This window comes from Oryza sativa, chromosome 1 (assembly GCF_034140825.1).
Source record: "Oryza sativa Japonica Group chromosome 1, ASM3414082v1".
In the NCBI taxonomy this organism is placed as follows: Eukaryota; Viridiplantae; Streptophyta; class Magnoliopsida; order Poales; family Poaceae; genus Oryza; species Oryza sativa.
The window spans coordinates 43,364,637-43,386,269 of record NC_089035.1 but is presented as its reverse complement, the minus strand read 5'-3'; the positions used below and the strand labels follow the sequence as shown (position 1 = coordinate 43,386,269).

Below are 21,633 nucleotides of genomic sequence, written 5' to 3'. Positions count from 1 at the left end.
AAATAAATAATAACTACATAGCTTTTAATATTATAAACGTTTAAAATATATTTAAAAATTAACAACGTCATATATTTAATAATACCGGACGGGGAATTAAATTGTGTACATACAACATATGTGTGACAAACGTGCATTAAGTGACCGATGAAAATGCAGAAATTAAAGCAATCAATTGGATCCAATTGATGGGGATATATACGTACACAATTGGTGGGCGGAGCTCAATCTGTCAAAGAGTATGCAGAGCCACAAATAGAATAAATAATAACTTCATATTTTTAATATTATAAACATTTAAAATATATTTAAAAATAAACAACGTCATATATTAAAAATACCGGACTGAGAATTAAATTATGTACAAATAACATATGTGTGACTAACGTGCATGCAGTGACCGATGGAAATGCGGAAATTAAAGCAATCAATTGGATTCAATTGATGGGGATATATAAACGTATAATTGGTGGGCGGAGCTAGCTCGATCCGTCCAAGAAATTAAAGCGTGCAGAGCCACACGTGCAGGCATATGGAGTATAACGCATCGCAAAAATTCACGTTTGTTGCCTTCACCTTTTCCCGTTTGTGTGACAGCGACGACGACCGATGGTGATACACAGTAATCCATCGCGACAGTGAAATCGACGACCGATATGATGGTACTATTCCTTTCCTTGTCGGAGCTAGTTGGGTGAACAACCTCGCTGCCCTCACATTTTGATTGCTCTCGCTTGCTTTTGATTGTTCTCTTCTCTTTGTCTATACACATTTGCCGTTCGATTCGATCACTTTTTCTACCTGATGAATCGACTAGACCAAGTTTGCTAGCTAGCTAGTTACGGCCCGGCACACCAAAATCCAAAATTCTCCTTTTGCATGGTACATGTCAAAAGGAAATCTGGAACATTTCCAACACATATATGTTGTCCATATATATTTATAGACAAATGTGTGTGTGTATATGTAAATAAACAGCTGACTCCACACAGTGCTAACACAATGCATGATAGAGATATATGTTGAAAGTGATGAAACTATTGGTGTTTGGTCTTACATGTACATCAAGTCCTTGCAATGAGATATGCTAGTCTACTGTGCACCATGTGCATAACATGGGAAAACCATCGATCCTACTTTTCCAATGCCACCGCTAATGTACTTTCTGAAAAATTATAAAAGATCAAGTGACATAATTTCAAGCTAGCGTAAACTCAATTTACACATTAAGAAAGGAAACAAATACAAACATATATAAATATATAGTGCAACTACACCTTTTTTGGAATATTTGTGTTGTGGTTTCTTTCCTTCCACATGTGCCGCCATGTGTACATAAGAATTTCGCGTATTATGTTGAAAGTATGTTTTTGGTTGTGCCCATCAAATTTGGACCTTAGTTATTACGACTTTAATTTTGTGGGGGCAGTAGACAAATATTGTATTAGTGTTATCAAACGTGTGAAACTGACATCTTATAGCGAGTAACATGTAAAACATATCTCTCTTAAGTGCTTAAAATCCAACTCCCTTCACATAGTGTGGTACTCTTCTTGATTGCATGATTTATGCTTAATTAATTAAGACATGTTTCAATAGCAAAAGTTAACCTTAATCATGTCCTTCACACTCGATCATGACACCCGCTAGTAGTGTGGTGTGTCAGTCCGTGGTGATGTGCCTATGTGCGTGTAAGTTTCTGTATAGTAAAATAATAAAAGAAGAAAAGGCGAAAACTACACCGACCAACTAGCTAGTGGAGAATCTACAAGCCTGTGTGTCAGTAATAATCTGCACAAAAAAAAAGCAAAATCACCTTAAGTTTTATATTTTATTAACCACTACTCGTGAGTTATGCTGCCAATAATGGTAATCAAGTGATTTCTTCTACTTTTTAAGCATATATGCTTTGCTATATAGAGTATGAGCAAGTTGGTTAGTGATTGATGTGACATATATATTGTCTGATACATATAGAATTTTGCTATATCGACATTTATGCTGGTCAAAACTTCAGCTCCATTAATGTATAATTTAATTTAGAGCTATAGAAATTCTTAAAGGTCGAGCTATATATGCTGGTAAATTAAGGATATCTGGATGAGACATTTTATGTACATTTAAGAAAAAAGAAGAAGATTAAAACACTTTAATTTAGTCTATAAAATCTATTTTCTATAAAAAAAATTCAGTTGTAATTGCAGTCATGCCAAACAAAACCATATATATAAATGGTTCAGTACCGTAAGTATACAATATAGTACTACTCCCTATCATGTATAACCTGCACCCATTGCCCTAGAGGGCCGGGGTTACAGCATTTCAAAAGGAATAAATATTTTGTTCTTTTCACTATAGTTATTTAATTTATATATGTATTTGAAATGTAGGAAAAGTTCTAACCCTTTGATGGACTAGTTGATAGCAACTTAATCCCCAGCATATATATATTGATATCAAGGCATCAAGCTGCATATATACTCCGCCCAAATACGAAAGTATGTTATTTTCAGACATTTGCATGGTCTTCAAGATACGATTCTCACCACTAGTATATACACATAACTAGAATAATTATATTTTGTAATGAGGGCATACAAAATTATATTTGAAAACAATTATGTTATTACCAAGATAATTCTCGAGACAAATTTATGCATATGGTTTTTCATGCCTCCAATCCAAATATATATATCTGAAAGCAGATCGATGTTTAAAATTTAAAATTTGACTTATAACATACTATAAGAAGACCAAAATGATGTGTTTATTTTTTATAAAATGGATTAAAATAACCCGACCTCTACATTCAAAATATATGTACACAGCAAAAAAAAAATTGATGTGTTTTATGTGACTACATCTACATGTGTAGTTAAATATCACACACACAGTCACAAACACGTGTGTGTGTGTGTATTTGACTGCGTTAGGAGATAAACTCTATATATGATGTTTAATTAGCGTCGTGAGAAGTAAGAAATTAAAGGTAGGAATGAAAAGAGCAAGTAGGTCTCACAGACGTACGTTTCATACATGATTAATATATATATATGTAAATATAGTGTTCACCGTGTGCTACCCTTTTGTAAATCCTCAACACGTGTTGTTTATTATTATTTATGCGATACATGTATAATATGTGCGTTCTTGCCGTCGTTGTCATTAGGTCATTTACTATAAAGTTCAGGTTGGTAGTTAATTTGTGCGGCGCCGGAGATCGATCGAGCTACTTCATCATATCGCATATGCCAACAAAACTAGCTAGCTCTACTCAGTTTAATCAATTAGCAGTCGATCGACCCGTATTTAGTTAAATTAATCAATCTTGTTATCTCGATCTTGTTGTCAAATTAATCAATTGTCAGATATAATTTCATCGATCTGCATGTTTTTGAGGAAACATCTCTCAAATTTTATGTGCATTAGTAAACACACAAATTAATCTCTCGAGAAATTACTACTGATATATATATATATATATATAAATATATATATATATATATATATATATATATATATATATATATATATATATATATATATATATATATATATATATATATATATATATATATATATATATATATATATGCTAGCTAGTTAACTCTTTTTTCTCCTGGTGTGCAAGCAGTGCCAGTGATGGACCTGAAAACTTTGAAGAACCCATGGCAAAAACATGTTTCTTTACCTGAAAACTGAAAACAATAGAGGAGGCCGGCCCCCGCACCATATTAAAACTTTAAAATATTTACAAAGTTATATGCATATTTTGTATATAACATATTTTTTAGATAAATATGCACATTAATCTAGTGGTTACAAAGTGTCGATCCATAATTAAGATAATGTATGTCTATGTCTCTAAGCCTAAAAAGTAAATGTAAGGTTAAAAGTTCTTCCTTAAGTAATCATATTCATGCATATCAGAAACTAATAGTACGACCGATTTACTTAGTAGTCATATCGATCGTACTATTATTTATTTCTCCTTTGAAGAAAATAATATATAGTATGATCAATCTATAGTATTGTGGCCCACCAGTGAGCTTAGGCGGCTGCCCGAGTTGCGTGCCGGTCCTCTTGGCTCAGCTTTATGTGTGTAACTTTGAGTTTAGAGACTTAAGAATTTGTGGGGATTGTAAGAGCAAGTACAATTACAATAGCAGGCTATAAGCCGCTATAACCATATTGAGAAGAAAAGAGGAGAGAAAAGAAAGAGGACTACAGTAAGGGTGCAAGTGGCTACCCGCGAAAACCCATTTATAGGCTAAACTAACCCACAAGCTCGTTTATTTTGATCTATAAGTGGGTTCGCGGTTGACCCACTTGCACCCCTAGACTACAGATTTATAGCCAGCTGCAACACGGACTACAAGACGTTCTGTGTATATGAGAGATGGGACCGGCCGGGTATTAATACTGTAGTACTCCCTCCATTTCAAAATGTTTGACACCACTGACTTTTTAGCACATGTTTGACCGTTCGTCTTATTCAAAAAAAATTGTGAAATATGTAAAACTATATGTGTACATGAAACTATATTTAACAATGAATCAAATGATATGAAAAGAATAAATAATTACTTAAATTTTTTGAATAAAACGAATGGTGAAACACGTACTAAAAAATCAACGGTGTCAAACATTTTGAAACGGAGGGAGTATATTTTTATAGGTAACTATTGTATGAATGGGCTATTAGATTAGTTATAGATGATTTGGAGTTAACATTTGGCTATACTATTAAACTTGCTCTAAGGTGCAGATTGACCGTGTTACTTTGAGGTTAGATTGGCCAAAAGATTTTTGGCAAAACGACCTACTGTGTGTTAGATTGTTTCTCGATAGAAGATGACATCATGCATATATGTCTCTTAAGCACGATCCGTGTACATGTACAGTACTATATATGTCACGGGTGCAACAAATTTATGAGTTCACCCCTTGATCATAGATATTATATATATGTACGTTATATAAAAAGTGCCACATGTTTGGAGAAAATTTTGATTTGAAACTAATTATATGGTATTTAGGGTATATAATGATAATTAGAGGATGTCCACTCAAGATATTCAAAAAGTTATTAGCCAAATATCTGCAAATTAATTGATTCACACGTTTGTCTATTGAGAAAATATTTTGTTGCCCTTTTTTACTCTTTTCCCTAGCTAGCTAAGGCTGACGCTTGTCTGAACTTTATGTGTGTATGTGTGGATACCTTTGCTATCCATCTACTGTCAAAGTATTTTTAGGATTTTAATTTTGTAACAATATAAACATTTCGACAAACATTTTATTCAAATAAAACAAATGTAAAACCAAAATGGATGGTTTTGTGTTTATTACTCGTGTGACACCAATTTCAATGCACAGGGATGCAAGTATTTTTTAGCTAATATATTAATATGCTTAGGATGATCCAGTAATTCATCAAAATTCAAAATTTGATCGTGAGACAGCAAAAAGAGAATATTTTCCCTTAATCTCATTTTTTCTAAACAAACAAGAGGTGCTTATATATATTTAGTAGGATTGGCTGTGTACATTCTTCGGGATGTAGAAGCCGGGTTTTATATAAATCCTTTATCTAAAAATATATACTCCGTATTTAGTAGGAACTGATGGAGTATTATCTATATCTGTAAGCATATATACTCGAACGATATGTGTGTATACATGTCAGTCCATCCATAGCTTGTAGTCCATGTGGTAATGGTCATCGTCGTCGTCGATGGCGGCCCAGTCGTCGAGAGATCTCCCAATCGCCGGCGGCGTCAGCATCATCCCCCTCGCCATGTCGTCGATCAGCCCCGGCATGTCGAAGATGGCGTCCTCGTCCACGAACACGGCAGCCGGACGCCCCGAGGTGGCGGTGGCGCCGCCGCCGCTCGTGCCTTCCTGCGGATCCTCCGGCAATGCCAGCGGCGGCGGCGGGCGGCGGTACAGCTCGGCGGCCTGCGCGGCGGCGAGGCGGATGTCCTCGGGCGACGCCGTGCGCGCGCGCGGGAGCGTGGAGGGGGAGTCCGGGAAGTTGAGCTCGGCGCCGCGCTCGCCGCGGAGGGCGATGGCCGCGACGTCGTGCGCGCGCGCCGCCATCTCCGGCGTCGGGTAGGTGCCGAGCCAGATGCGCGCCTGCGCCTGCGGCTCGCGCACCTCGCACACCCACCTGCTCCCCCCCGCCCGCGCGCGCACGCCGCGGTACACCGGGTGCCGCGTCTCCCGGAATTTCTTCCGCCCCGCCCGCCGCTTCGGCGGCAGCCGGTGGTGGTGCCCGCCGCCCGGCGACGACGGCGGCGACACCGACGAGGACGAAGCCGACGACGTGTCCTCGGTGTCCATGGTCGAACACCTAGGTTAGCACTTAGCTTAGCTTGAGCTCAGTGGCGTGGTGGTGCGATGAGAGGAGGGATTAGTGGAGGTGGGTATAAGTAGGTGTGGGTGTTGGGTTTGCGGGTCGGGACCCGTCGAGTTCGCCGTCGAGGCGGACACGAACACGAGCGATCGACTTCGGGTTGTGGGTGTGAACTGGAGACAGCGGCTGGGGGACCCGCTTTATCCCCCCGCCCCGCCCGTTCGGCTTTAAGCTCGATCGTCACGTGGGGATTCAGAATTAGAGGGATGAAACACGTGCGCCCGTGCACATCTATTCTACATACAGGAGTAGTACTACTCTCGTACCACTAATAGAATTATTTAATTTAAGTGTAGTTTAAATCGGCGCAGCAGTATATTGTTTCTGATGATGTCGTCACGTTTGCATCCGTGCGACTGATGATTTCATGCCTACCTTAAATTTCTCGTGTAAAATAATGTGCCAGAGGTCGGCGCCTGTGTACCGGTTAGTGGACCTCGGCGAGACTCACATGAAAAATCCTTCAAAAAAATAATAATAACCCAAGTATATTTGGACATCGAGCATTAGTTGTGCAGTAAAAACGAGCTAGCATTAACCATTTTGAAGCATTAATATGGTATACTTATGCTCATCTGAGATGAAGTTGGGCCTTTTGACAACGAACACGAGTTTTACATGATTTTCGTAAGAATCAGGTCAACATGAAAGTTCCTCTATATTTCGATCATTCCAAAAGAGGCACAAGTCGCCTTCCCAATTTCGGTCATCTTTTCTAGTTATTAGGAATTTAGGATGAGAAAAGTCTAGTAAGTCACTCTCATCGACCCCTCACTTATGCACAAACATACGAGAAATACATACGAGCTACTGTACAGTAGTCTCAACACGACAGTAGTAAACATGATAGCTACTATTCGCAGTGTATCACGCCCAGGAATTTATGTAACCTAGCATGGCCCCACTGTTTCCAGTCACATATGAAGGAAAAATCATGCAATCTGGAAGACCAAGATATGCAAATATTCGATGGGTCAATGTCATGCTTAATTGCTAATCACTATCACCACTTTGCTAACAAGCTGGACCGCCTACCCAATTTATGGTGTCCTTAATGGGAAAACTAGTCTAGAAATGATCAGCAGATTGGAGAAACTCCAACTGGTCATCAGTGTAGATGCTGCTCAATCGGACGTGCTTGTGCTGACCAATCTGTAGAGTTTGTATTCTCTGCATTGGATGTTTGGAACTGGCACAAGAATCTAGCAAGGTACTATTAACAAATATATCTGCTGCTTGCTACCTTCTGAATGGTGTAGTCTTCAGCCAATTTGACAAACAGGATGCATGGGGACAGTTGCAGAGAATGAAGAAAGGTTCATGAACACCGAGAGTGCAAACAGTGCTAATTGCCTATAATGATATCACTGTACTAGCCTTCTGTTTCAAACGTTGTACTCTTTTACGGTGGCATCGGCCTTGCTTGTGTTGCTCCCACTCATGCGTTCCCCGAAGTACCCGGTTATCACAGGCCTGTAAAATAGGAGCAGGAAAGGCAAGAAAGTTTCATCAGATTGATTGCTGTCCCACTAACAAAAAATGTGGCAAAACGCACAAATGACGATACAGTTATCAACATTCTTTTTGGTAAGAATAAGAAAAGCCTCCCAATTACCTCACAAACATATTGAGTCCACAACTCTCTTGAAGACATCCTAGGGCTTCCAGTTACACTAGAACCATCTCTGCTTGCCAAAATTGTATCATCAGACAAGAAATCTCTAACAATATCCACGCAAGGTTTCACAACTTTCATGTTCCATGAGTCAGCAGTGGCACCTAGAAATATGCATGACATGTTAAGCAAACACATTAGATTTCGTAAGACATGAAATCTTTTGGCTTTGAACTAAAACATGAAATGCACATATCATTACCATAGAAAGCTTCTGTTGCATCAATATGACGCAAGTTCCACTCAAAATATTTATTCAACCGATGCAGCCTTCGTCTCTGAAGAAAGGCAAGAATATAAAACACACAAAATGCAATTTTCAATTATTTACTTAAAAAAGTGTCGAGATTACTTGACGTCGAACAAGTCTGCGAGTGTTTGCTTTTAGTTGTGAGACTGCTTCATCCAATAAGCCCTTCAGGTTATCATCATGGAGACCTGCCATAGTTGTACAGGAATCCATCTTTATCTCACCGGTTTCCTTCCTTGCAAAATAAAATCTGAAAAACTCATCAAATTCACGAACACCAATGGCCTGCCGCAGCCCTTGGGTATAAGTGGCCTCTCGATCATATATGTTACACACTTCATCTAGCAGGCCATCATCAATCATGCAGTCGACCCTTTCATTGACATAACGATCCAGAACATGAAGATCAGCATCTAACCACAAGAAACAACAGTCAAATCTGGAGTTACTAGGTCGACCCCACTTCTGTCCTGACAACAAATGACCTCATTAGGACATTTAGAGTTCGCATGAGGTCCAACTCGTACGGCAAAAAATGTGTTGTGCGCATGATAATATGCATAAAGTCCTTGCACATTTCACATGGACTATAGAGTCAGCAACAAGTCAGAATAAAGAAATTAATTAAAAGGGAAATCATTTTTTTCTCACCTCTGTGGCTTGCCCTTGGAAAAGATCACTAGGTAGGGCACCTGTGGATTCATACAACTCAAGGTAGCGTTTTATCTGGTCAACACAACAAAAAAGCATGCAGAACAGGATAACCGGATAAGGCAAATGGGGCAACACCACAAGGAAAATCCAATTGCTACCAAAGAAACCTAACAGGTTAAGGGCACAACTGTGCAACACCCTTACTTTTCGATGGTTGTTCGGGTGTATCCTTTGTGCAGCAACAGGATCAATCTTCTTCAAATGTTCATACAGACCGGCTTCATCATCATTATCAAGCCCTGCTTGGCATGTGTTAAGCAGTGTTTAACAAGTCAAACACTAATTGGACACAACCATTGATCAAAACATGCTAACAACAAGAAACATGTGCTAAGCTTTCATCATTCACCTATCTCATCTAGGTGGTCATTTAAAGTAAGACCCTCAATATCCTGTGCCATATCATCAAAGAGGAATGGGCTAACAAGAGCCTACAATAAGTGTTAAAAGGACAAAAATCAGATATAGTCTAATTCAGAAGAAAAATAGCCTAATATACAGGAATCCTCATGCGCTTAAGTATCAACCTGGATGTAGAAGTTTGTACCACCAACAATAACAGGGAGGCCGCCACGATCCAATATACCTTCTATAATCTGTGACCACTCAGAAACAGCAATTAATCAGTAAACCAATATACCTTATATAATTGGTGAGCAGAGCACTAAGAAACATCAACTAATCAGTAAACATGGCACACTAGGAGCACTAAAAGTCGTAGCAGCAACATCATAGGCTCACCGGCACAGCATGGTCGCGGAAATCGCGGCAAGTGAACTCCACAGAGGGATCAATCACGCTCAGGAGATGGTGAGGAACGCCTGGTAACACGGCAAAGATAGCGCTGTTAAGCTCGATCTGAAGCAGGTTTGGTCAAAAGAAGAACTGGGGAATCCCGGGAGGAGACCTTTCTGCTCGTGGAGGGGGACCTTGTTGGTGAGGACATCGAGCCCACCGTAGACTTGCATGGAGTCGGCGCTGACCACCTCGACGCCGGCGAAGTGGCTCGCGAGGTCGACGGCCAGCCGCGACTTGCCGGCGCCAGTCGCGCCCATCACCACCACCACCTTCCTCAGCCCCTTCTCCGGCGGCGGCGGAGAGTGGGAGGACTCCTCGCCGGCGTCGGGGTCAGCGCTTGGAAGCGGGGCGGCAGAGGCCGCGAGGTGGGCCATTCCGGTCAGGTGCGCGCCGCCCGTCGCTGGTCGCCGCGCCGCCGCCGCCCTAGCCCCCCGTCGCCCACTCTCCTCTCTGTTGTGGGCTTTGGGCCTTTGGGCTGGTAAGGTTGCGTTTTTTCTTTTTTTAAAAAAAAAAATTGGTAATAGGGGACTAGGGGAGTGAAATATCAAATTTACAAGAAAATCGGCGTACTCCAACGTATTTTTTCTTTCACTATGGTGGTTCTTAGCTGTCTGCTGCTCCATTCCAACACAATCGTCTCCTTGTGCACTGGTTTTGAGTTTGAGGATCCTTCCCTGTGGAGCTCGAAACAAGACCTCACCGACTTGCATCTGCTCATCGTTATGGTCCTCATCATCTTCCCCTCCGGGTTCTTCAAAACAATTGCAAAGATATTAGCATCTTTATTCAGTTATTATTATTATTAACCCGCCCAACTCGGCAAAATCTTTGGAATATACTCACATTTGGGCTATCGTAGCCTTCTTCAGAAGCATCACAAAGATCCAGAGCTAGCTTTCTTAGTAGTGGTAACTGAAATAAACAGCAAAATGAGTTGCACCTATGTGACCTATATAATGTTGCAAGGGCAGCAAAACCAATTAATAGATAAGATAGGTACCTCTGTTATGGCATCAGTTATGATGGTTCTTCCAATACCTTTGCCCTGTAACGACCAAGCCTCATAAACCACTTAACCAGTATACAGTTTAAACATCTTCAACGAAAGCTTGTTAGCAGAAATAGTTGCACATTGAATCATTTAGTGGCAGTGTTCATTCTTGTTTCTTGTCATTTAAACGTTCATTCAAGTAACTGAGCTATGCACAAGGGTTAACCGTTTGCAGGGGAAAGATCAAAGCACTGTGCTTACTGCTTACACCATCCTGAATCTACACAGTGTATGATGTAGAAAACTACCCCGCCAGAATTATATGCACAAATGGTAATTCTTTCCCAGTCAGGTACCACTGTAAACACTAAGTAGTACTCCCTCCGTTTCGTTTTATTTGACACCGTTGACTTTTTAGCACATGTTTGACTGCTCGTCTTATTCAAAAAATTTAAATAATTATTAATTCTTTTCCTATCATTTGATTCATTGTTAAATATACTTTTATGCATACGTATAGTTTTACATATTTCACAAAAGTTTTTGAATAAGACGAACGGTCAAACATGTGCTAAAAAGTCAACGGTGTCAAATAAAACGAAACGGAGGGAGTAACATATTACAATGGTCTAATGCTAAACCTTAACCAGAATAACTGCAAGCAATCAATTGATGGTCCTGTCAAAATAAACTCGAGGTGAATAACGATTTGTGTTGGATAACCTATGAAGGTGACTTGCCAACACTATGGCAGGAAATGCCGTTGTCACTGCACATCATTCTAATAAAGAAAAAAAAAGCATGATGACTATGAAGCATGAAGCAGGATTTGCTGCAAGTTTAAATTGCAATAGCATGCATATTAATAATGGTGAAACATCATGGTGAAAGGATTATTCCTATAGCAGCACAAGTCATAAACCTAACAACCTTTGTGTAAAGAGCAACAAGTTGCTACACATCCTTTAATTTAATTTATAGTTCTAAAAATGCTTTATTTGTAGGATTTACAGTTACACAAACACAATAGCATACAAAATATTTAGGTTTATGAGTTTTTAGATCATACTATCAATTATCTCAACTACATGGCTACGGCATTTCTATGCTCACCGTGTGCCGAAGTAACAGATCTTCCAAAGCTTTACAGTTTAAAATTGAAGAAACCCCGTCAAGTGTTATCTGACCACATTCCTGTAAATCAACAAGCCTATACATAAGAGATGGGGTTTGGAGGATGTTAACAATTTCAGCTGTAGATTGGAGTTTTCAATACATTGAATGCCTAATCAATGTACAAAAAGGTATATTCGTGATGATATCAAGAAATATAAACATCTACTAGTGAAATAACTACGATTATACAGTACATACATGCTGATGCATAAAGTATGGACATGAATACATTATATCCTTTAGTTCTGTTAGAAGTTACTTATTTAAGAGGGTGGCTACAGATATAACAGCACTGAAACCTTGAAATTTTGGCTTAAATAAAAACTGCAAAGATAAAGATAATTTTTAATCAAATGCCCCATGTAAAAAATTGTAGTTATAATATACCTCAAGGTGTAAACAAGTCAAGTTTGGCCACCCAGACGAGATTAACTCTTGAGAGTCTGTTGATCACAAAAAAAAACTCAACCCAACAGCATCACGAGTGGTCCACATACTGAATCCGAAAGTAGAACTTACTGGAGTCAAGGAGTTTGCAACCAGACAGTGAAAGTTCAACTAAGTTATAGTTCTGTATAAGAACTGCCAAGTCATCATTTGTCATCCATGGAGTAATCCACTCAAGCCTTAAGATTCTTAGCAATGGTGCCTTGATTTGGAAGCTAAATGAAGTTAAATTGCCAAGACAAGAGTACAGGCAAAGCACCCGAAGCTTCGTTGAGGATTTCAACAGATTTCTTACAACTTTGTCAGAGATCATCTGGTATGTACATCATCCGGTTATTAAAAGAATTAAAGGCACAATTAGTTTTATTATTGAACAAATAGTAGGGAGAAGAGCCAGAGACACACCTGAAACCTAAGAACCAAAGACTCTAGGAATGGACAAATATCAGGAAGAGCACACAATATATTCTCTGGTAATGTTGTGCCAAGTCCAATAGTCATCTTTCTTACTTTACTAAAAGAAGGAATAAGGGTTGTAACTCGAATAGGGCAAAATGCCCATCCCATTTCAACATCCTCTAAGCAGCAAGTACTGGTTATTTCTTGTAGAAAATCTCCGTATATATTACCACCACTCATCGCTTCTACTTCACCATGTTCAAATAGCAAGTTACGGCATCCAGCTGCTTTCAGACATCTCAAGTTAGAATTTCTTCTTATAACTGGTGCTAATGATACCATGGAAACCTGTAATTTTGAGGCGACAAAACTTTTAAGACTATATATATCAAAACAGACCATAGTAATGGTTCTTTTATGGCAGCATAACGATAAAAGACAGTAATCATGAACCATGACTGCACTGCTGTAGTCTGTCTCTGTCCTTTGCAGACACAAAAGTAGAAAATGTGATGGGCCCCCTTTTCAGATGTACAATAAGAAAGATCATTTCAATCATATACTTCTATTCAATGTTGGACGAGTAGAGCTTGGTTTGTGTGATCATCAAAACATTGCAGACTTTGTTCCATAATTCAATATTGCATATCGCTGAAAGCTACAGAAAGATAAATCACAATCTATAGTCCAGTACATGTTACCCTTACCTAAGTTAATTGTAAAAATATTGTTTATCTATAGTCTCCAACTGAGCAAATTCACTGCAAGTCTCAGTCTAAGCATTTCTTCAACTAGTCAATTGCAGTGTTTGATTCTTATAAAGTTCAAAACTGAAGAATATTTGCTTAGCATCACAAGTACTTTGGTTCAAAGAATAGGAAAATCATCTGATATTCTGATATATAAAAAGGTGACCATATGCATATAATTTGAAACAGAAAACCATACCACGGTCTCGGAAATATCAAGAAACTCAAGTGAAGAGCCAACAAAGTTGCAGAGAGCGCCATCGGTAAGTGTTGTCTCCCTTAAACATAGGAAGTTTGTTATATTCACATTACTCATTAGCTGAGACATAGCGGCATAACCAATACCTGCACAGTGCACGTAGATAAATTTATATTACCCAGATTCCCCCATGCTAGGCTAATGGAGCGTAAAGTTAATAGAACATAGAAATAAGAATGCCACTTCTGCTGTCCTAGGAAGTTATGATCTGCTTAGTTGTGGAGAAAGTTTTGACATGAAACAAAAGCCATGTTTACCTTTGCACCCATCCAGGTGCAATTCTTGCATTCTAAATGCCATTACATGCCTACACTCATCCATGCTGTCCAGAGGATTGGAATTGCATAGAGTTTGAATCGACTGATTTCCAAAAGAAGTATAAGAAAGAACCATTGAATGAATCTTCGTACACTTGAGTAATAATTTAGAAATACCATCATCTGTCAATAGGGTGCAATTTTTAATGTTTATATAACAAAGAGAGTTCTTCAGAATGGATATCTTCAACAGGTCCACATCTGCATACACACACGCAAAAAGAAAAGGCACATACATGGTTACAAGATTTCTTATAACCAAATCCATAACTATAAAGAAATCAATAGTAGGAACAGAACATATTTCCAACCAGTAATATCATTTCTGCCTTCCAATATCAATTTTGATATATTTGAGATATATGAGTTCATTGTGGTATCACATAGCGGATCCTGTGCATAATATCTTGTGAGCTTTGGCTTCACTGCGCCCCGTCCTTCAAATCTGGAAGAGATAACTGAATGCATTTGTGCTATAATGCTCGTATCAATAGACAAATCAATTTCATTAATCCATGGACAAGTCAGTAGCAGATATAACAAGTCTTCGAACTGAAATGTCAAACAAAAGGAAGCTCTGAATATCCTCAATTCTGGAAATGCCAACTTCAACCAGTCAATTGCAGTGCTAAAATGTGCATTTGGACATTTTGAGAGATCCACCATGTGCACATTTCCAAATGATGAGCTTTTAACAGCCTCCTCCAGCTCATTGTAAAGGATGATATTTCGGTAATCAACTTGGGCCCATGAACTTTCTAACCTTTTATTCAATGAGGCACCCACATTAGTAGGGGGGAGCACTGATATGTACAAGATTTCAGTAGTTATTTGTGGACAACCAGAAAGCACTATTTTCTGCAAAACAAAATCTTCATCAGTGAGAAGTGCAACGAAGTGCATGATCTGCAATAGACAATGAAAGGACCAGAATCTCTTTTGATAATGCAGGATAGCACTTTGTCATAACAGAAGGATATCTTCACACGAAGCATGTAAAAAGAGTTATTGAGCCTATAATATTTTGTAGGTTTTATAAGAAGATTTTTTATATACAAAGTAAAGCATAATTTACCTATTTTTACAACAATTGATAAAATAAAAGCAATATGTAGTCATTCAAACAAGGTATACATGAAGTGGTTGCGACCAATTTATGTAGTCACTAAAAAAGTATTATATTTTTAAGAAACACCAAAAAGAAAAGAATTCTAGACAATTCAAATATATCAAAACAACATTATTACAACAGAGGTGGCAAAAATAAAAACCTTAGAATATTCTGTAATTCGAACACGGTAACTCTCCAAGTTGTCATCAGCAATTGCATCCAATACTGTTCGCAAACTATCCTTGAGCAGATTAAGAATCCTACTCTCTACTTTGCTTCCGAACTCAGCCCAGTTTCTCTTTGTTCCTACAAAAATGAATCAAAAAGCATGGATTATGTCTTGACATAGCAAAAGATCAAACAAGAGAACCGCATAACATAATGTTATTATCAATTAAAAACTCATGATCAAGGAATCATACCTGCTGCAAATTCTAAAGGTAAGAGGCATATCCTCACCTGCAGAACAGGTTTAAACAGAAAGATAGACTTAAATCTGTGTGGCCAAAATATTCAGTGAAGTGGTAGAAAACATACATAAATGTAGTCAATGAACAAACCAAGGAGGCAACACATATATGATGGTATAAGTCATGTAACATTGTATAGATGGGTCACAGAGAGGTGTACTTTATTAAGAAGGTACAGCTGGTGATCTACTGAGTTGGGAGGTAGTTCTTCACAGCATAGCATATTTTCAGTAATCCAGCATAGGATTGCTTCGCATAATTGTTTTTCACTGGACAAGGTCAGTAGATCAAATTTTAGCATCGAGATGAAAGCACAGCGATTTGATTATGGAAAAGCGCTGAAAAATTAAAACAAACCTATCCACGGTCAGAAAGGGGCACTCGATTGTAGAATATAACAAATCATAGGGAAGTTTAACAAACGACCTCCTGGAGATAACCTGCACCTGTATGGGATTCACCCAGTGGTAATTATACATGAATACATTTCATGCCAAATAAAGGTAGCCCCACTGCATATATATTCAACTGGTAAGTTGGCCTATCATCATTTTAACATCATAACTTTTTTTTTCTTTTTTATAGAATATCATAAGCTTTCTTGGTTAAAGCAGTGTCTGAATAAGAAAGGCATAGTCTATTTAATTATTACAAGAAGGGGAAAAAATATGGTCTAAAACACTATAAGGCTATAAACGACATGACGCTGCTAACAAAGAGAATATCTTTATTTTCTCCATAAAAAGTAAAAAATCAGTGAGCTTTTCCTCTGAATCTAGACAAACCCTTTTCTTCAATTCAAGCAGTAATCATCATTCATAAATGCCAACATGCACCGGTTCATCAACCATAAATAGAGCACATGAAAATTCATCCAGCCTCTACAGTTTCTAGAATTTTCCTATCTGAAAATGTGAAATATTAATGTCAATTGTAGGCTACAAACATGGTTTATGTGAGTCAAATATGGTGACTGCGGGTCCTTAATGTTCTAGAATCTCCGAAAGGACCATGAGTGGAACAAAACTAACTGCTTGTAGAATCAGTCACACATAAACTTTTCAAACTGAAGGAAGATATTGTTAGGAAACAAATTGATAGTATGCAGAAAGGTATGGCAGCATTGCAACTTAGTATATTGTACCTACAAAATTCTGAGCTAAATATCCTGGGCATATATCTTGAACATAATTAATCCCTGCAATCATACAAATGTCAACAAGAATTAGATCTTTGAATAGATTTCGTTATGCAAAAGTATAAGAACCATTAGAACAAAGCGGCAACAAAATATGGCTCACCATGCTCTTGAGCAAAGTACCAGGTGTCAATTAAGAAATCTAATGGGGCCAATAGCGAGGAACTTTGAGAGCTCATGGTGCGGAACCACCTTTCACATTCTGTTAGAAGATTCTCAGCAGCCAGAAACAAGCCACCCTGCAAATATTAAGTTCATAATACCACCAGTGAGCATCACTGACCATACACCAAAACTTAATAGCACTAGCCTCAAATTATAAAGGTGCATAATGACCACAATCTGAACCTTCGAGCTCGAACCCAGTTAAGCAACAGTTCATGGAGACACAAATACATGGCATTTTTGCTCACATTTCACATAACACAAAATTTCCAAAACATGGTATGTTTACTCAAATTGAGCTAACTGACCAATTACTAGTAATTGTGTTGATTAGCAGCTGTGATTTCATATGTACACAAATGCCGGTCAACAACTTCTGCACCAAAGCCATTAAAAAGCTAACCCAAGACTGAATACCTCCATTAGCGGTAGAAAGGTGTGGTGCGTAATCGTCAAACTCCCAGAAGGCTCAAACAGATAGATGAGGACTTGCACGGCCGCCTCGAGGTTGCAGCTGATCTGCACATGCGCTCTCCCAGATTCACTGCCCACAGGAGCCGCGGGAAAATGTCAGACAATTACTTAGGATTTGCTGTTGATAGGTTTGAGAGATTGAGAGCTCGATCGCGTCGGGGCGACTAGATTACTGACCTGAAGCTGCCGCCGAGGAGGGCGCGGAAGTAGGAGGAGCTCTCGATTAGCCTGGCCAGAATCACGCGACGCGGGATTAGAATACAAGCAGCTCATTGGCCGGTGAATCCGGAGAAGAGGGCGCGGCGAGGGCTTGCCTGGTGCGGTCGGCGCGAACCCAGATGGTCGGGTACGGCAGGGGGTCTAGGCCGGCGAGGTCGTCGACGGAGACGGGAGGTGGAGGCGAGGGGTCAGCTTCCCCGGCGATGAAGGACGCGTCGGTGATCTCCAGGAGAACCGCGTCGCCGGCGTCTTCGCCGGCGGCGGCGAAGGACGCGCCGCCGTGCATCGTGCTCGCTTAGGTGGGCTTGTGTTGGAATGACTTTTTTTTTGTCGTTTTCTTTTGTGAAGAAGACACGAGAGAGATAAGAGACGGGCTGGAATTGGAGACAGAAACGGGCCCATCTCAAACTCCATCTTGGGCCTCATTTTGGTAGGCCCATCCACGAGTACGAAAAGTCCACCCCTTCAAAAGGAAAAAGTACACCAAAGGTCCGGGGAGCGCTACAAATCGGACGTCCGATGGATGATGAAACATCGGACGTGTTCCATCACACATAAAAAAATGTTTCAGATGTTTCATAATCCGATGAAAAAAATGTTTCAACAAGAATTGTTCCAGCGTGTTCCATAACTCGATCAAGAATGTTTCATTGATTTATCAAAAGATGTTTCAATCACATGCAACATCCAAGAACACTTGTTGCAACGCACAAAACCAGAATATTGCAACATCCAAGAACACTTGTTGCAACACACAAAACAGAATATTGTAACATCAAGAAATCATTATACCAATTTGTGCAACATCCAAAAAAGACTAATTGCAACATCAAGTAAACATTGTGTGCAACATCAAAAGAATAGGGTGTGCAACATTCTTGCCCAACTAGTTAGGCACACCAGCTTTACCTTTGTCAGCGCCGGCAACTACTTTTTCACCTCCTCTATCACATAGGTAGGGCACGACGACGGAGTTGGTGGCTACAAGAAGCTCCTGAGCTGAAGCCATATCCGTGCCTCTCTCCCTATCCCCATGGTGGCCTTGCCCCGGATCTGATACTTGAGGTCAAGGATGGCTAGATCTAGCTCGAGGAACACCCACGTTGGGGGAGATGTTAATGGGAGAGGAGGAAGAGTACATGAGGAGTTAAAGAGGAGAAGAACAAGGAGGCACAAAAGGCTTGCGGCGGCGGCGTCTCGACGGCCGACGACGGCAGCGCGTGGCGAGAGAGAGGGATGGAGCGAGAATGGGGAAAGCAGGGGCGGTTACAGCGAGGGGGAGGAGGAAAAGTTATAGCGAGGGGGAGGAGGAAAAGTCGTGGACTCGTTGTGTGAGAAACAGAGAAACACGTGGAGCGTCCGATTTTTTCGGTGGTATCGAACGACCGATTGTAAGCGTTTTCGCCAAAGGTCCCTCAACTTGTCATCGGGATAAAAAACGTCATCAAACCGCTAAACCAGATATCGCGGGTCCTTTAACTATACAAAACCGATCACAATAGGTCCCTCAGCGGTTTTGATCCCGGTTTTATCCTACGTGGTTGCTGAGTCAGCATAGGACCCACGTGGGCCCCACATATTAGGATGCCACGTCAACACATTTCTCTTTCCCTCTTCTCTCCCTTCTCTCTCTCACTTCTCACCTTCCTCTTTCCCTTTTCTCTCCCACTTCTCTGGGCAGGCTAGCCGACGGGAGGGGAGGAGGTCGGTGGGGCGCGGTCCCGCACCGCTGCCCGCCGCGCGCTCCGCGAGGTGGGCCGCGGCGGCATCGTCGTCGTCGCCGGCCGCGCGCCGTCTCCGCCCAGTTCGCCACCGCTGGCGCGAACCCATCCTCTGGCGTCGCGGCATCGGCGGCATCGGCAGCGGGGAGGCGGGTGTACGTGACCAACGTCGCACCGGGCGCGAGAGCGGAGCGGCTGCGCGCCTTCTTCGCGGGGTTCGGGGAGCTCGAGGGCGGGCCGTTCGGCTTCGACGCCGAGACGGGATCCTCCTGTATGCGAGGTCGTGCGTCGCCGTGCCGGAGCCGTTCATCCTGCAGTCCGTCTCGCGCTTCCGCAGGTGCAGGGAGAGCAACTGGATCGGGTACGTCGCGGTGGCCACCGACGAAGGGAAGGCCGCGCTCGGGCGCCGTAACATCTTCGTCGCGTGGCGCGGCACGGTGCAGTCGCTACAATGGATCAAGGACATGGAGTTCGTCAATGGCGCCACCCAAGGACCTCCTCCGGGACAAAGCCTCCGACGCCATGGTGCACCGAGGATGGCTGTCCATGTACACCTCCAGTGACTCTGAGTCCAGCCACAACAAGGACAATGCTCGAGATCAGGTAATGGCCGGAGTAGCGCGGCACGGTCACCTGCCACATTGTTACTGATTGACATGGATGTCGCCATGCAGGTGTTGAGCGAGGTGGCGAGGGTGGTGAGCATGTACCAGGGCGAGGAGCTGAGCATCAGGGTGACGGGACACAGCCTTGGCGCCGCACTCGCGACGCTGAACGCGTTTGACATCGTCGCGAATGGATACAACAGGGCACCCCGCGCCGCGGTGGCGGCGCTGGCGGCGACGGGCTGCCCGGTCACCGCGTTCGTGTTCGCCAACCCGCGCGTCGGCGGGCACGACTTCAAGAGTCGCTTCGACGGCGCACGTGGCCTTGGCCCCCGCCTCCTCCGCGTTCACAACACACGCGACGTCGTCCCCAGGTACTGAGGTACCCGACGGCGCCGCTGTACCACGGGAACGAGCTGGTGTGGCACAACCTCAAGTGGTACCTGCGCGACGTGGCCGGCGCGTGGGGCGGCGAGGCCGGGCGGTCCAAGCTCGCCGTGAACGCTGGCGAACAAGGCCTACGGCGCGCTGAGCGACGAGCACGCCGTGCACGCTCGAAATCGACTGGCGGCGGCAAGTGGGGCTGAGCGGCGGTCGGCGGAGGCGGCGTGCAAGCGCGCGGCGGCCAGCGGAGCAGAGTGGCGGTGGGCGAGTGTGTGGCGGAGGGCGGAGGCGGCGTGCGAGCGCGCGGCGGTTGGCGAGTGCGTGGTGGAGGGCGGAGCAAAGCGGAGGCGCAGGGCGGCAGGCGAGGGCGCAGCGGCCGGCGGAGCGGAACTGCGGCGTCTTCCGCCGGGGGGAGGAGATGGGCGAGGGCGGCAGCCGCCGAGCCACGGCCTCCTCTGGGCCCCCTACCTGCGAGCTCCTCGCCGACGACCGCGGCCACCCCGACTCCTCCCTTTCCACGCGGTGGAGCTCGCCGGCCTCCCCGCGCCTCCGCCGTGTCTTGCTCGCTCGCTCGCTCGTTGGCCTCCACCGTAGGCCTCGGAGCCGCCGTGCTTCCCCGCTGCAGCCGCTGTAGCGGCGCCGCGCCTCTCCTCTCCTGCGGCAGAGATGACTGAGAGAGGAAGGGAGAGAAGGGGGAGATGACGTGGCATCCTGACATACGGGGCCCACGTGGGGTCCCACGCTGACTCAGTAGCAACGTAGGACAAAACCGGGAATAAAACCACCGAGGGACCTATTGTGACCGGTTTTATATAGTTAAAAGACTCGCGATATCTGGTTTTGCGGTTCGAGGACGTTTTTGTATTCTGATGACAAGTTGAGGGACCTTCGGTGTACTTTTTCCCCCTTCAAAAACAAGTCAAGGCCGGTGTTTTTTCGTAGTACTAAGCATTCACGCAATATTTTTCCTAGTTTACTTAACTTAATTTGGTCGTAATAGCGTTGACGCAGAAATGGTACATATAGTACACCCCGCGATTTGAAGTTTAACACAGGTTAATTAGGTAATATATTAATCTGATCGATAGACTAA

The 21,633-nt window shown here is 42.3% G+C and overlaps 2 protein-coding genes and 1 pseudogene across 12 annotated transcripts; 1 reads left to right on the top strand and 2 right to left on the bottom strand.

The window, feature by feature from the left end:
- Nucleotides 1–5,482: 5,482 nt before the first annotated feature.
- On the bottom strand, nucleotides 5,483–6,388 carry LOC4323832 (dehydration-responsive element-binding protein 1F). The gene has a single exon (NM_001372191.1). It carries the CDS (start codon nucleotides 6,343–6,345, stop codon nucleotides 5,686–5,688), a length of 660 nt encoding a protein of 219 aa, NP_001359120.1. The 5' UTR covers nucleotides 6,346–6,388; the 3' UTR covers nucleotides 5,483–5,685.
- A 669-nt stretch (nucleotides 6,389–7,057) lies between these two features.
- LOC4324017 (BTB/POZ domain-containing protein FBL11) lies at nucleotides 7,058–18,147 on the bottom strand. 11 transcript variants are annotated; one of them, XR_010738859.1, is made up of 30 exons: nucleotides 17,926–18,147; nucleotides 17,789–17,839; nucleotides 17,555–17,681; nucleotides 17,076–17,211; nucleotides 16,923–16,972; nucleotides 16,132–16,220; nucleotides 15,935–16,043; nucleotides 15,727–15,763; nucleotides 15,465–15,610; nucleotides 14,505–15,051; nucleotides 14,134–14,394; nucleotides 13,817–13,962; nucleotides 12,875–13,216; nucleotides 12,542–12,782; nucleotides 12,410–12,465; nucleotides 11,960–12,040; nucleotides 10,856–10,900; nucleotides 10,699–10,767; nucleotides 10,426–10,606; nucleotides 9,965–10,330; nucleotides 9,799–9,878; nucleotides 9,585–9,653; nucleotides 9,407–9,488; nucleotides 9,202–9,296; nucleotides 8,995–9,069; nucleotides 8,680–8,756; nucleotides 8,446–8,531; nucleotides 8,296–8,371; nucleotides 8,034–8,197; nucleotides 7,058–7,891 (listed from the first exon to the last, which is right to left on the bottom strand). XR_010738859.1 is itself a non-coding variant. In XM_015765463.3 (29 exons), exons 1-29 carry the CDS (start codon nucleotides 18,114–18,116, stop codon nucleotides 7,772–7,774), a joined length of 4,395 nt encoding a protein of 1,464 aa, XP_015620949.1. In that variant the 5' UTR covers nucleotides 18,117–18,147; the 3' UTR covers nucleotides 7,058–7,771. The 11 variants fall into 11 exon arrangements, 3 of the variants coding, with proteins under 3 accessions (XP_015620949.1, XP_066162935.1, XP_015620951.1); XR_010738856.1 differs by having other exon boundaries at nucleotides 7,112–7,891; nucleotides 8,680–8,808; XR_010738858.1 differs by having other exon boundaries at nucleotides 7,112–7,891; nucleotides 8,620–8,756.
- A 930-nt stretch (nucleotides 18,148–19,077) lies between these two features.
- LOC107277667 (phospholipase A1-II 6-like) lies at nucleotides 19,078–21,526 on the top strand (annotated as a pseudogene).
- The last annotated feature ends 107 nt before the right edge of the window (nucleotides 21,527–21,633 follow it).